Source organism: Oreochromis aureus, linkage group 1 (genome assembly GCF_013358895.1).
Source record: "Oreochromis aureus strain Israel breed Guangdong linkage group 1, ZZ_aureus, whole genome shotgun sequence".
Taxonomy (NCBI): Eukaryota; Metazoa; Chordata; class Actinopteri; order Cichliformes; family Cichlidae; genus Oreochromis; species Oreochromis aureus.
Window position 1 is genome coordinate 15,104,227 of NC_052942.1, and position 15,456 is coordinate 15,119,682.

The window sequence follows — 15,456 nt, forward strand, 5'->3', positions numbered from 1 at the left end:
TTAAACGATTTTGATTAGGTTTGACGGGATATTTTGTACATGCAATTTTTATTTCCTGTTGACAATTACATTTCCTTTATGTCCTTTTTTCTGAATATCCAGGGAATATTTAGGCGTTTGTGTGTCTGTTAACCATCTTGGCATCACTTTCCTTTTGTTAAAAGGATTTTTACTTTTTTCAAACACATCCCACTGGGAACAGTTCCAGCTTTTACAATGACGTTAAGCCTCTCTAAAAGTCAGGAAGAACCCTGCTAATACAATCTAACCACAGACAGGCTCAGCCAATGCTCTAGGCCTAAGACTGATAATACACTCTAACCACATACTGGCTTAACCATGCCCTCAGGCCTAATACTGCTAAGAGACATTGTGAATAAAAACAGTTTTAGACGATGTCTGTAGGACAGCGCTAAGACTGTAAAATAGCTTGCACAATTGCCAACGGGGCACATGTACCAGAGCGAGACTTATGAGGCTATATGCGCATCAGAAATATCTGTAATTCTCTGTGCAGATGGGAATTTTTGAACATCAAGTTTATAATATAAAAAATTTCTTGAACAATAAAATAAAAAAAAAACTCCACATCTTAAATACACTACAGATCAATGTACCTCTTTCAGTGTCTTAGAAAAAAAGTCCAAGGAATTGAGATTTTTTTTACTAAATACAAATAAATATATTGTCAAAAAAAAAAAACAAATAAAAATTTCTTTGTTTGTCCAAAATAAAGGCTGAAAGTGAACTCTGTGGATTTATTACATGTTAATGTTATCCTTGAAGTTGGAAGTTTTAACTTGGGAGTCTATGGGCACTGACTTAGTGGCCTTTAGTAGAAGTCAATTATTTGGCACTTCACCAGTTTGCTTTTTGAATAATGCAAAAGGGAATACAACAAAGAAACAGCAAAAAAAGAACGAAAGAAAGATATTGAAAAGTAAACACTAAACCATGCAGGAGGTGATCATCCAAAATCAAAATAGCTAGCAACACAACAATAAAGCTTGAAACTGGGGTAAAACATTTCTATTCTATTCTACAAATTGTGTCAAACAGTTATTCATTTTATTGATGGTACCTCCATAATATGAGTAATGAAAGTGAGTAATGAAAGTGCAAAAAAGCCAACCTTCAAACACAATAATAATTGTACACTGTAGTGGATTCATTAGAGGGTTAATAGAGGAAGAATTGATCCTTCTGTGCCTCTGCTTCCAAAGCATTCATTCAGCATGGATGACTACAGCAGGAGCACCATCAGCACTAATAGGGAAGATGGTTAATAACCCCCTGCAGGGATGTTATTGCTTCTTGCAACAATGTTTAACACATCTAAAAGGTAGGTCTACCTTGACAATAATATTTAACTACATAGCGGGTAAGCCAAGAAACCAGAGACCCTAATGTTATTCACTCTTCTCCTTTTCTTGGACTTGCACATCTCATATAATTAAAGGACAAACATTCCCTGACACCTTAATTAGACCAGATGTTCATGGCTAGAACAAAAGCTTTGACACACTATTTCATAGAGTATTCATGCTAGCATCTAGAGCTCAGCAAGCCAAACATGTAATGATTGTTCAAGCAAAGTCAAAGTACATACAGCTTTGCATTTTGACAGCATTTGATAGTATAATCCTGTATGTATTTTGTGTGTGTGTGTGTGTGTGTGTGTGTGTGTGTGTGTGTGTGTGTGTGCGTGCGTGTGTGTGTGTGTGTGAGAGAGAGAGAGAAAGAGAGAGAGAGAGAGTAAGAGAGTCAGTAAATAAATTATACACTTTTGGACTAATTGGTGAAATTTGTCATTTTTTGCATGCATATCTGTGTGAGTGTGCACAGGGTACACACCTTGAGATAATCTCCATCCTGCAATGAGAAGCTCTCAGCTTTCAGCCTGATTCCTTTGCCCTTTTCAGTAGTAATGCGGTAGATGCACTCATGGTTGTTACTGTAGTTGGAGGGGAAATTTGGAGAAAGGAGAACACCTTCTGGTCCCAGTGAGGAGGCCCCACACTCAGCTGTAGCGAGGCAGTAGAGGAGAAGTTACAAAATGAGAACACTTCTATCTAATTATCTATGAATAGCAGGCTTGGGTTATAATTTATTTAAATAAAAAAGAAATTCTGCATGACGTGGAGAGAGCATGGCGCATATTAAGTAGCGCCACAAACCTTTTTCAACTCGGCAGAGACAATGCAGAAGTCTATGAAAAAACAGTGGAAATGTCTTGAGCCACTGCTCTTATATTTTGCTAGAAAAATGAGAAATAGGTGGAGTGATGCAAACATAAATGGAAATATAGTGATATGGTATAAAAGGCAAAAACAGAGTTTGTACCGTTCTAACCCATATGGAAAAGATATATATAAATCTTATAAAGTTTGTATCTGTCTTGTGTGAAACTTGTATGAAAAGCATATAAGGATGAAAACAGATATAAGATCCCTTGAAAAACTATATAATGAAACTTGTATGTTTTGGATACTTACTAAAACAATATATGAAAGTAATGAGAAAGTGGCCACTTTCATGAGTGAATCATATAAGTTTTACTATTTCTTTTCCATATGGGAAAGAGCTTGAATGTCAATATTCAGTTTGACTAACCTATTTTTTTTTAACACAGCCTGAACTCTCTCATAATTTCTTTAAGTAGTCTTCAGAAAGAGTTGAAAGCTTCTTGAAGGTTCATTTTTCTGTCAAGATTATCCCAGTAATCTCAACGTTGGGATTCTGCAGAAATATTCATATCTGATAGTGTCCCACTGTGTTTTTCCATCCATGCTTTTACTGCATTAGCAGTATGTTTGGGATCACTGTTATGCTGAAAAATGAAGCCGTTGCTAATCAGACCTCTTCCAGATGGTGCTGCCTGGTGGATCATTTTCAGATGGTACTTTTATGCGTTCATAATACCATCAGTTTTGACAAGATCCCCCAAATAAAAAGCTTAACTGCATCCCTGAACCATGACAGAGCCTCCACTGTGTTTTACAGACGGCTGTAGACACTCACTGTTGTACCTCTCTCCTGACCTCCTCTGTACATAAAGATCGATGATGATCTGAACCAAGAATCTAAAAATTGCCTCTGGTTTCCAGTCCAGTTCATGTGTAGCTTAGCATACATCAGCCTTCACTTGGTGTTTCCCTTCTGTAAGAATGGCTTCGTCACTGCCACCTTTTCAGTGAGGCCACTTCTGATTAGGTTTCATTGAACTACAGGGCCAGATGCATCTCACAGGTCCTGTGTCAGGTTCTTTGCTAGATGTTTTCCTGCTTCTTCAGAAGATGGCTCTCAGTTATTGTTCATCTTCGGTAGGTAATCTTTTATATCTACCACTTCCTCTTTTTTTCTTCCACTTGTCCAGTTTCCTCAAATTTCTTAAGGGCACACCATGCTGAGATAAGCAACGTTAACAGCTGATAACTCTTTGGTACTCACTTTTTTGGTGCAAAAATACTATTTTATGCCTGTTAAACTGTGCTATCATTGATAATGTTTGTAGTTTCAGCTAAAAGGGGGGACATTATATGCATTTACAACACACTGCTAGTCACAAAATGCCTGAAGAGACTATTATGTTTAGACACAATACTGATTCATTCTTTGGATTAGGGCTCTTTTTTATTCTTGAATGAGTCATATGTCAGATTAACAAACAAAAAACATTGCCCTGAAAATGGTCAGGTACAAGGATTGGACTGAAAATGAGAGACAAAACAGCCAATGTTGAAACATTTGAAAGACCTTCAGAAAGCTGGGACAACTATTGTTCAAGTCCCCCCCCCAAAAAAAAAACCCTGCAAAAATATAAAGAAATGACTGCTGGCTCAAGACTCTTGCACTGCACTGCAGTTCAAAAAACACTGTCTGAAATATGCTACAAAAACAACAAAATACCTTAAAAATAAACTACAAAAGAGTGATAAAAGGGCAGAAAACAAAACAACACACAAAAAACCCCTGCAAACAATAAAGCTGGATAAGTATGTCGGAGAAGTCCTTCATAAAATTATACATAATGATCTAGCAGGTGCCGTGCCTATCAAAGTTTAGGAATTCATATAAACTGGTACTTTGTACAAATAGTGATTTGTCATATGCAAATGAGGAGGAGATAAAAGAAGAGAGCCGAGCAGGCTTTTAACTCCCACTGAAGAGGACCACCACTACTTAGAAGAAAAAAAAGAGGAAATGGGAGTAATGAGACAGACGAGAGAGGGTGGTTTGAAACAATATAAAACGCACTAAAAAAAGACGCAGTGTTTATCAAATCTGAAGAAATTTGAAATTCAAAACAACATTTCTGTAAATGTTCTGTCGTGTCTAAAGCAGATTAAGGTAGGAGGTAAGGAGCATAAATAAAGGAGAGTCACAGCAATTCTTCAGAAATTCCTTTTAAAGTGAAAAGAGTACAATAGAGTGGGAGTAAGAGAACAGAGCCTCGAGAAGAGGGGCAGGAAAGGGATAAAGAGAGAATTGGAAGGGGAAGAAAAGAAGAAGAGATAGCAGATGAACCAAGACAGACAAGCCTGAAAATGCTCAGAAAGAAATTAGAAAAGGGAAAAGGGGAGTAACAAAAGGCACGGTATTAACACTTTTCATATAGTGCCTAATGCCCCAATTATCTATCAAAGGACTGTCAAAATATAGAGGAAGAGAAGGAGAAACAGAAATTTAGACAGAGACAGAGCGCAAAAGAGAGGAACATTTAGAAGGAACGAAAGGGGATGAAACTTGTGCACATTGCCAGCTGCTCTTGCTTAGTTTCCTCTTTGTCAGGCTTGATCTCTTGACAGATAATGCTATTATAGCATTTTCAGTCTGCTCTTTCTGGGCTTCAAAATTACCAGCAACCACCAGTCAGACTCGCAAATTACCACCAGGATCCAAGAAAACATTGATACGCATCAAACGCTAAGAAGTTACAACGTGCAAACAGCAAAATTCTAGCAAATAAAACTAACATTTAACAAGTCGATTATTGTTACGTTAGCAATACAGTAATACTGTTGAATTATAACAATGCTCCAGGTTTATTCATATGGCCAAGAATTTACTTTAAAAGTTTTGTTTTATTTGCCACCTGCCAGTTGTTTTCATAGAAGAGATAACATATTCAACATTGTATTTTTTAGTATAATATTGCATAAAAAATAGTCTGAATGTAAAAAGAGCATCTCTAATGTCATCCTGTTTAACCTAATAGCACCCTGTTGGTGCAATAACACTAGCAAAATGAATTTGTTAAAAATGACTGTGTAATGAGAGAATAAAGGAATTTTATTTTTTTTAATTTACATTTTTTAAGAACACGAAATTTTTTTTAAATAACAATACTTTTTTTTTTTTTTAAAGTTTGCAAATATATTCACAACCTCAGAAAATCCAGTTTGACTCCTGCTAGCAATGGAAATGTTTTTCAGATGAAGAAATAATCTACCATGATTTCTGTTTTGCATGTCGTTGCTATCAATTTATATTTCTGGCAAATCAGTCAATCTAAGCGCTGACATCTTACCTATACATCGTGGTAGCATGTTGCTCCAGACTCGCCTGCCTCCTCCCAGACAAGTGATCTTGCTCTCTCCCTCAAGTCGGTAGCCAGGGAAGCAAGAAAAGTTCAATGAATCACCAACTTGAAAGCTGAGTCCCATTCTCCTGCTGGATGCTGGTACACCAGGACCCTCACATGGCTCCAAGTCATACTCTGTAGAGAGAAATTGTTGTGAGTCAGGATAAAAAGAAAGAAGGTATTAATTAATAAGAAGTGTGCAAAAATTGTTATATTAGCCAACACTAGAAAGAAATGCATTAACACTACATTTAAGCATTTAGAGCTGTGTCACTTAAGTGTCATAAAGACTTATTTTAAATTCCCCAGAAAGATTTAAATACTTAAAGATTAATTTATTAAACTGTCATTAGCTTAAATTACAAGAATGTTAAAAAGGACACATTTGATTTATAAATGAGTTTTCCCTGCTTCATCTCATTATGAAAACATGTGCAGCAGTCTCATTCAAGACTGCTTCATCCACTGAAATAGGAAGCTCTGTAATCTTTAGTGCCAAATAGGTTTGAAATACTTAGGGAAACTGTCAAAAATTCGTGTATCATGTATCAAGGTCCCAAATAAAAGCTTTTAAATGTAAGTGCAGCACTTAACCAGATGTACTGAATATCCGCCAAAATAACCAGTTAGGTTTAATAACGCATAAAACCCATTTTTTCATCGCATATTAAACAGTTACTTGAGCAGGTGAAACACTGTATCTAACAATTTGGTTTACTCGTTTGCAAATTTCAAGAGTCTGCCATTAAAGAAAAGTCAATGAATTTGTTATTTATTTATTTATTTGTTTTTTGGTAAGGGATCATCATACAGTCACTAACAGGGCAACTTAATAAGCCTTGTAATTTACTTTAAAATGAATTTTAGCCAATGCAATGCTAAAAAAGAAGTAGAAAAATTGTGTTCGGGTGTTCTTACCTGAGAAAGTGATATTAAATCCTTCGTAACTCATGGAAAAATCTGAAATAAACTGTAGCTGAGCGCTGAAGTTCCCATAGAGTCCAGCTTTAACACTAGGAGGCAGCACGGAGCCAGTGAGTCGAGCTACCGGAACCTGAAAATTGCCATCCTCTGTGATTGACAAGTAGTCATGGTTCTCTTCCAGATGGAAAGTGTGGAAAACCAAATGGACTCCTGAAAGAACAGATGGCAAAATGGATAGATGGATGAAAGGATAGATGAATGCAAGAATGGATGGATAGGCATGCAGTGTAAGATAGACAGTTACAGATACGCAAAGCATACACTCTATCAGGCAATATATATAAGCAATAGTCTAAGCCACTGTACATGAGATTCTTATCCATCATCCAGTACCATCAGTGAGGAATATGCTCTGTCCCAAATCCATCTTGCATAATGTGTAAGTCATATAAAACTATCTGCAGTGACAAGAAAACCATAGAGCCCCCACAGCACTCTGATCTCAACATCTCTGAGTCAGTCTGGCATTACATGAAGAGGCATTACATGAAGATAGTGAGAGGGCTGTGGCAAGTTGTCTAAGAGAACTATTTTTTACACTTGAAAAATTGTCCAAGTGTACACTGAAGAATTTGTGGCAAAGGGTGGCCGCATTTCATTGCCTAACACATTTTTCCATATTATTAAAATATGAAAAAATACATATTTGAACATGTTACAACCAATGATTGGCATTTCCATTACATTTGAGCATTCTTACCTTTTCCATGGGACACTTCTATGGTCCAGGTGCAGTTTAGAGAATTGGGGTAGAAGTCAGGAAAGCCAGGAGACAGAATTGTTCCCGTTTTACCATAAACATAACCTCCACAAAGAGCTGAAAATGTGACAGACAGAGAAGATTGGAACACAGCAGAAGAAAACTCAAAAAAGTTATACTAAAAATGTACACGTCTTCAGTACCGTTAAGAGGTTGCCACCAGTGATCAGTGTAATGAGTTCCAAAGTAGCATGTTACAATCGTCACATTACATTTTTCAGTAACACAATAAAGTATTGCATTATTGTACTTAATTCAGTGATCAAGCTATAGTTCAATTATGACGTTACTTGTATTACAAAGGGTCATTAGTTGACTGCATAATGGCAAACATGCCTTTCCCTTCCAGGGAGGAGGAAAATGGTGGGGTGCTCTACAACTTTTGAGAAGCGACAATATGGACATTACATTTGTTTTTATTGCACGAAGGACAATAGCACAATGGTAAAGTGAAAACTGTGTCCAAGACCGAAACATAATGCTGCTAACACAGCTTGGCTCATTAAAAGTATCTGAAAAGTGACAGCATGCTATGACAAAGCTAGTGAAGAACCCAGCCTAGCCCAGCAGCCAGAGCCTGATCTTTAACGGTGTTAAAAAAAAAAAAGCAGTGATGAGGAATTGGGCTTCTAGCTTTGTAGCATCCATTTCTACATGTTAGAGTAGAATCAATGTGGAAAACATTTTGAAATCTCTTAGAGTTGGTTTTCAACTTTGCTTTGTGTTCAAACTTAGCAACACTGAAATAAAGACTATAGTGATGTTTTCATTATTTCAGATTGGTACCAGGCTGCAGGAGAGGGGGCTAAGGTAGATATTCTTAACTGGTAACTATGTGACAATACATTTTAGGTCATGACACAAAATTAATGTGATTAATTACTTTCACCATGGATAACTAAGTAAGTACAGTATTACATTATTATTTTTTTTTTTAAAAGAAACCAGCATTTCTAATAGATTACTTATTTTTTGAGTAACGATCCCAACTCTGCTCACTACCTACTGGCAGATTAATATAAATTTTTATTAAATTCCTGGGACCTTGGCTTTTTTCCCCCCAGCCTGCAGAAAATCACCCCTGAATTTGATGTAGTTAGCATGGTTTTAATTCAGGCCTGTACTGAAGACTTACTGTATGATTACATAAGAAGAAAGATTAATGTAGAGTAGAACAACGTATAATAATAAAGAATAAAGATTTTAAGATGTTAGTCATACATAACTCTAATACCAAACCCTGGCGTCTCAGGTCTTGTACGTAAATCGACCTGTTATGCAGTCATGACACCACTTAACATAATAGAGATATCATCATTTTATGTGCTGAACAGTTGGCAAATGTGTGTCCAGTTTAGACGATTGCATTCATGGTGAAGAAACACGACATTAACAATATGCGTGCAAACATTCTACTGTATAGTATGAGCAGTGAGCAATGAGCAGTGCTGATTTCAGCAAACGCCATTTGTGTTAGAAAAGCTGGAACTTTTGCAAAGAGATTTTGCAAAGTGAACGAAACAAAGGTTAAAGATGAGCTTACTGCAGAAACAAAAGGACAAAGGGAAAGAGCAGGGAGAATGTCACAGACAAACAGAGACTGGTTTGTTAAAAGAGAGTGAGGGATTGGTGTGTGTGTGTTACCAGATACCTAGCCTCCACTCAGAGCAATTCACTGATATGGAATGGGACAAATTCATTTGGGGTACTGCAGAATGAAAAATGCCATAGTAATGTAATGGAGAGTAAAAGAGAGCTAGCAGTACATCAGAGACTTCTGAACTAAGATAATATATTGACTCTTTGCTTCTCTTTGACTGAGCTTTCATCGCTTTCAGTACTATTCAGAGCAGTTCAGATAAATTTAATTCAATTAAAGTGCTTCAAGGTGTTTGACTGGCATGGCAATAAAAGGAATCTCTTTGTCAGCTATAAAACAAATGGATTCCAGACTATAAACAAAACAAACAGACAAAACATTTTTCTTAACTGTCAATTTAAATATATTTTGGTACACAAACGCATCCTTTAGCTACAGAGATAAATGCAGTAGTCATTCATTTGGTGAAAGGTTTATAAAAAGACTATTTATGATTTTTGCATTTATGAGGACAGATTTCACACCTCCTCTAATTTCTTCATGCTGCAGGTACTCCAGCGTGCAGACCTCGTCTTCACCCCTCTCTCTCTCAATCTCTCAGTCTGATCATTTTTCTTCCTACTATTCTATATCATATTTCAACAGGGCTGGGGTTGATTTGAGAAGCTGTGATACGAGCTGTTCCCTCTCACGGACTAGCTGTCTTGTGAGTGTTGCGGTAACCTGTGCCAGCTTTTCAGACTCCCATCAGGATTTGGCAAAAACTAGGACACTGTCTGACTAAACGACCCTTGTTAAGGGAGGCACATGCGCATGTCTGTCAGTACGTAATGTATGTAACGTGTGTAACGGTTCATACTTTGGTGGTCCTAATCATCTGTGTGTGAAAAGAGAGAGAGAGAGAGATCGTTAAGGAAATGTGTGTGAGAAACTGTGAGGTGTATAACAATGCATAAAAAGAATGTGACAAGAAAGAGAGACGATTCATGACTAACAAAAAAAAAAGAAAAAGAAAAAGAAGGCTGGATTCTAAAGAAAGAGCTGCTTGGTTTTCAGAGAGGAGAGATAAATATATAAAGATAGCATATCAGTTTTCAGCATCATTCCTCCTCCTTCCCTTTTCTTAGTCTTTAAATACCTTCTTAGAGGAATCCATCGCACTTCACTTAGAGTGATTCTCTAACTTTGGTCACTTCTAACAAGTTGTTGTCTTGGCACCAACTGCATGCTTTAAAATGTCACAGCACCCTTTCAATATTCTTCCTGACACATAAAAGAGCAGCCAGCGTTATCTGTTTGATGATTTAACTGACCTGCAGGAATAAGATGAATGGTTTGTGTTGAATAGACGTTCTGGCATTACTGAAAGGGAATGGTGCCTGCATGCCTCGGGGGATGACGACATGTCATTTTGCTTTTTATTTTAAATGCAATACTGTCTGTGTAATGTAGTGTGTATGAAATGTTAACTGTGCCTCTGAGACTGTCCTGTAAATAACATTATTGCCATTAATGGGTGCGAGTGTGTGTATGAATCGCTTCCAGCATGCCTGTGGGAGGGCTTAAAGATGATTTCTTTGCTCTTTTAAATAGAATAACCAAGAATTTTGTGAGTAGATATTGTAGGTTTGCTCAGTATTTGCAAGACTTCTTGTTTCGTCCCACACTTCCACAACATGCAGCCAAATGTGATTAATCTAAATTTCAGCTGTGTAATAATATACTTAACACATAATTCCACTGTGATCTTCGCCCAAAAGCACACTATATCTCACATTACATTTAGTCAAGTCTTACACACCATTTCTGAAAAGTGCCATTCTGAAATAACATGTCTTATAATGTGACAGCTGTCTCATTCAGTGGCATGCCTGGCTGAAAATTGAAAATGTCACAGTGCCGGTTTAAAACTGTTTGCCTTATATGGCTGTAAGTACGACATAGATTGCTTTGCCATGAACTTACTACTAACTTGTGATATCCTTTCATTTTCATATTTGATTATGTTCATTTGGCAGAGCAGATGAGATGCTGTTTGTTTAACTCCCACCATAGCATAAGCTGTGGAAAAACGCTGAATAGGAAGCCCTTTGAATAGCCAGGGAGCATCTGTTTCAGTAATTTCTATTGACCTGAATAAGTTCACAAAGGCTAAATGTCCAGCTTGAGTCATTGTGGTGGGAGTGAAGACTGTTTGTCCAATTACAGCTGTCTGTTGCAAAAAGTGAAAGGGCAAAAGGCAGAAGTGAGAGAACGGATTTTTATTTCATCAATATTCTGCTATGAAGGAAAGTAGCTACTGGTGTCACTGAAAACACCTTCCCTTTCAAATGTCTTTTACCTCTGACACAGACTGATCCTCTTTTCTGCCACTTCCATCTTTATTCTCCTGTATTTTGTGTTGATATTAAAACGAGGTTTCAATGTTCAGGGTCAGTGTAGAAATGAAGTGACCACGCAGAAAATTTAGCATAAAAAGTAATCTGCAGAAATCTTGAGCCACCCATCAGTTCTTTACTTTTTGCTACCAAATGGAGAATAGGGGTAGAGATTTATTGAAGTGCATGCAAAATTGCGCCAACATAAGGAAACAAAAACGAAGTTTCTGTGCAACTCCAGTGTGCTTGAATGTCAATATTTTTTATGACCACCTTTATTCCTCAACACAGCCTGAACTCTCTTGGGCAAGTGTACTTTTAATGTCTCTATGTAGTCTTCAGGAATAGTCCTCCAAGGTTCTTGAAGGACATTTAAATCTCTTCTGTGGATGTTGGCCAGATTTGGTTCTGTTCTCTGTCAAGATGATCCCACATTGCTTCATTAATATCGACATCAAGGCTCTGGGGAGGCCAGTCCATGACTGATATGTTCTGTTCTGTTTGCAATGCTGAAAAAGGAAGCTGTTTTCCTCTACCTGCTTTATCACATGGTAGAGGAAAGTTTAACTGTACTTTTTTGTGTTCAGAATCCACTTGTTTTGACAGCATCAACTGACTGAAATTCAGCCTCAAACCATGACCGAGACTATAACATGTTTTACAGATGGCTGTAGATATTCCTCATTGACAATTTGAACCAAAAACCAGCCTTCCAATGAGACCATTTCTGATGTGGCTCTGGTGAAGAGTAGATGGATCACATTAAAGAACAGATGGATCTTTTACCTGCAGTTCATCTGCTAAAAGTCTGTCTTGATCAGTTTCCTCAAAGGACACATTACACACTATATTATGATATGCAAAGTTTAGAGCTAATAGCTCTCTGGTAATCACCCTGTTGGTGTAAAAATACTATTTGATGCTTGTCATTCTGTGTTATCTTTGGCAATTTTGGAAATTCAACTAAAGTAATGGGGACAAATGATGTGTTTTTGCACTAGGCTGCTAGTAACAAAGTGCTTAAAAGTGCAATTTAAAAACTGCCTCCTTGCTACTTTATATTGTCTGTTATGTGTAGACACAAAGCTGTCCCCTGAGTTAAAGGCTTATTTTATTTTTGAATGATTCATATGTCAGCGGTAAGTTGCTTAACAAACAAAAAACCATACCCTTAAAAATGTTTAGCTTTGAGGACAGGATTGAACATGAGTGAAAAAAAAACAGTGTCTCTAGATCTTCAGAGAGGATGTACAAACAGCAGATGTCAAGTTCAGTGTGCATCTGTCTGTATGTGGTAGCCAAGTGATAGAATGAAGCCCTGTCCAAGGTGCAACGAACACAGTTATATAGTTATAGTTGAGATGGATTGTAAGAAAAGTGCTAAATAGTATAACAAAGTCTGATATTTATCAATCTTTCAAAAGTCTATCAAAGCAAGATGCAATTTCAACTTCTCTTGTAGTGCCAGATTAACTTAAAAAAGAGCTCATACATTGATTTCCAGTGTAAAGAAAATAATTAGATAAAAATCCCTAAAAAAGACTGTGGTGGCTACTATTTCTTAGTTGAAATATATTCAGTTGGAGAATTAAAAACATCAGCTCTAAAGCACACATAATCAATCAAACAACAATTTGGCCAAAATTAAATTCAGCTCAAGATGACTTATTTTGCCAACGAAAGCATTTAATGCAGCTTTCAGCTTGAGAAGTGTATTTATAAAGCTAGTTCAAGCTGTTCTCCCAACTGAGCACATCTGGAGGCAAAAACTGGGCAATGTCTTTGGTTAAAAGAAAACAAACCCCAAACCACAATGGCCTGCTCTGTCAGTACGTACTGTATGTTGACAACATTTTTTCACTCTTTTCCGTGTTTAGAGATGTGTGAGGTGAGTCACGAGAGAACAGCATTCGCCCCTGATTGTATTACTCACGCTACTGGGTAATTCCTGAAAGAGATCAAATAAAATAAAAGAAGATACTAACCATCACAACTGGGAAGAGCGTGACTCCACTGATGATTCTGCTCGCAAACAATTGGCTCCTGATCGCTAAGTGTGTATCCCGGGTCACATGTAAATGACACACGAGAGCCAATGGAAAAGCTGCTGCCATGGCGACGACCATTCACTGGGATACCAGGATCGAGACACTAATCTGACTCCATTTTCACACCTGAAAATCACATCACACAACCGCCGCAGTGTCAAGAGGTTGAGTGTATTTGCGTCTGTAAGCAATTTCGAGTGTGTCTACCAGGCATTTCTGTCATGGTCCTGGGCCACGTTGGCCCAGTATTCTGTGTTTTTGTACTTTTGTTCTTTCATTATGCCATGATTCCTAGGTTCTGTTAAGATGTCCCTTATTTTGGTTACCCCCTGTGTGCTCCTCTGTGTATCTGTGAGCCCTCGTTTCCCCTCCTTGTGTTTCATTCCATGTCTCCCCAGCCCGCTACGCCTGTGCTTTCCCCGTGCTCTCCTGTCTCTCTCTCCTCCCGTCTGCACCTCTGTACTTCCTGTTTTACTTTGACAGTCTCCCGTCAGTGTCGCGTTTTTCCTGCCATGTCTCGTTACGGTTATCTGTGTCAGCTGTGTTCCCCGTGTGTCCCCACTTCCCTCGTTAAGCCTCTGTGTATTTATGTGCATGTCTCTCTCAGTTCAGTGTCGCTTCGGCAACGTCTCTTTCCCGAACCTGTGTGCCTCCCTGTGTTCCCTCGGTCCTCAGTTTAGTTTACCCAGTTTAGTTTTGTTACTTTGTAAGTCCTGCAATAAAGCAGCGTTTCTGAGTTCCACTTCTGTCTCTGTGAGTTTTGCGTTTGGGTCCTCATCTGCCTCCACACAGCTAGTTCATGACAGTTTCAGTCTATCAGTCATTTAGACTTACTTTCATATCTGATGCTGAAGCCTGCGGCAGAACGGCTGTTGTCTGTAGTGAACAACAGGAACAGGAAGTTTGATGTGGAAATCAGGAAATGAGGCGCTTGGGTACCATGGTATTCGCCGATCAGGAGAGAGGATGCTGAGGGGCCATCCCTGATCTCCAGCGTGTCATAGGTGACTTCTGTCTGGAACCTATAGAAACAAAGAAAAACAAAAACATGCACATGAAACTCACAACTACACTTATACATGTTACTAAATTCCAATGCTGAAAAACAAAAACTCGACAATATTGTTCATTTTGCACAATTAATCCACTGTAGGCAAAAAAAACCCCACCGAGCTATAACAAAGTACTACCATATAAGAAACTTGACTGATATGTAAGCAATCAATCAGTCACACCTTCAACTATTCTATTAAATAGCTGAACACTAGTTAACCCATTTACATTAAGTTGGAGCTACAGGGCCTAATCAGTCGATTTTTGGGTCTAACCATCAAATAGTAGCTGATCCAGAAAAAGGATGTTGTATATCACCAACCTATCTAGTTGAACAGAAACCAAGATTTGGGAGCTACTGACACACTGCAACAACGCGGTATCTGAATAATTATATCTGACCAGCTAAATGAAAAATTAACTAGCCTCTGCTTCAGAAGAAGTATGCTGAATCGTCCACAAATGAAATGCCTCATAGGCGATGAAGATAACTCGGCGTGTACGTCACATTTCAAAAAGACAAATTTCTGCTATTGCAGTTTCAGGCTACACTGCATCTGTCTGTGGCTTGTTTCCAGAAGAAAAAAAATGTAAAAAGCTAACATTAATCATTTACTACAGCAGTAACTCACCAGCCTCATTTATATCTGACTACCTTATATTGCATATGAAAGACTGCCCAACTAAAATATTAACTAAATAATGCACTCCCTAACCGTACCATATTTTCTAACCATTAACAGTCAAACCTCAACAATTTTTGAACAAACACATTTGACAAATCAGTCAACAGCATAATTGAATAATACACTTACTTGTCAAAGTGTATCTTTACAGCATGGTCTGCTTGTGCTTCAATCACCCACTGGCAGTTCAGAGAGTCTTTGTAAAAGGAGGGCCAACCAGGAGATAGCAAAACACCTGTAGGTGCTGTAAGATGCCCTCCACAGGGAGCTGGATAGAAACAAAGACCTCCACACACAACCGCAGGAAATTAAATTAATCATTTTCTCCTTGTAAATGTATGTAAATTACTCCTATTTCATTAA

The 15,456-nt window shown here is 37.8% G+C and overlaps 1 protein-coding gene across 1 annotated transcript; it reads right to left on the bottom strand.

The window, feature by feature from the left end:
• Positions 1–1,791: 1,791 nt before the first annotated feature.
• LOC120440402 (CUB and sushi domain-containing protein 1-like) lies at positions 1,792–15,131 on the bottom strand. The gene is made up of 7 exons (XM_039612830.1): positions 15,124–15,131; positions 14,189–14,376; positions 13,292–13,435; positions 7,269–7,385; positions 6,503–6,718; positions 5,531–5,719; positions 1,792–2,024 (listed from the first exon to the last, which is right to left on the bottom strand). The coding sequence occupies exons 1-7, from the start codon at positions 15,129–15,131 to the stop codon at positions 1,792–1,794; spliced, it is 1,095 nt and encodes a 364-aa protein (XP_039468764.1).
• Positions 15,132–15,456: the final 325 nt, after the last annotated feature.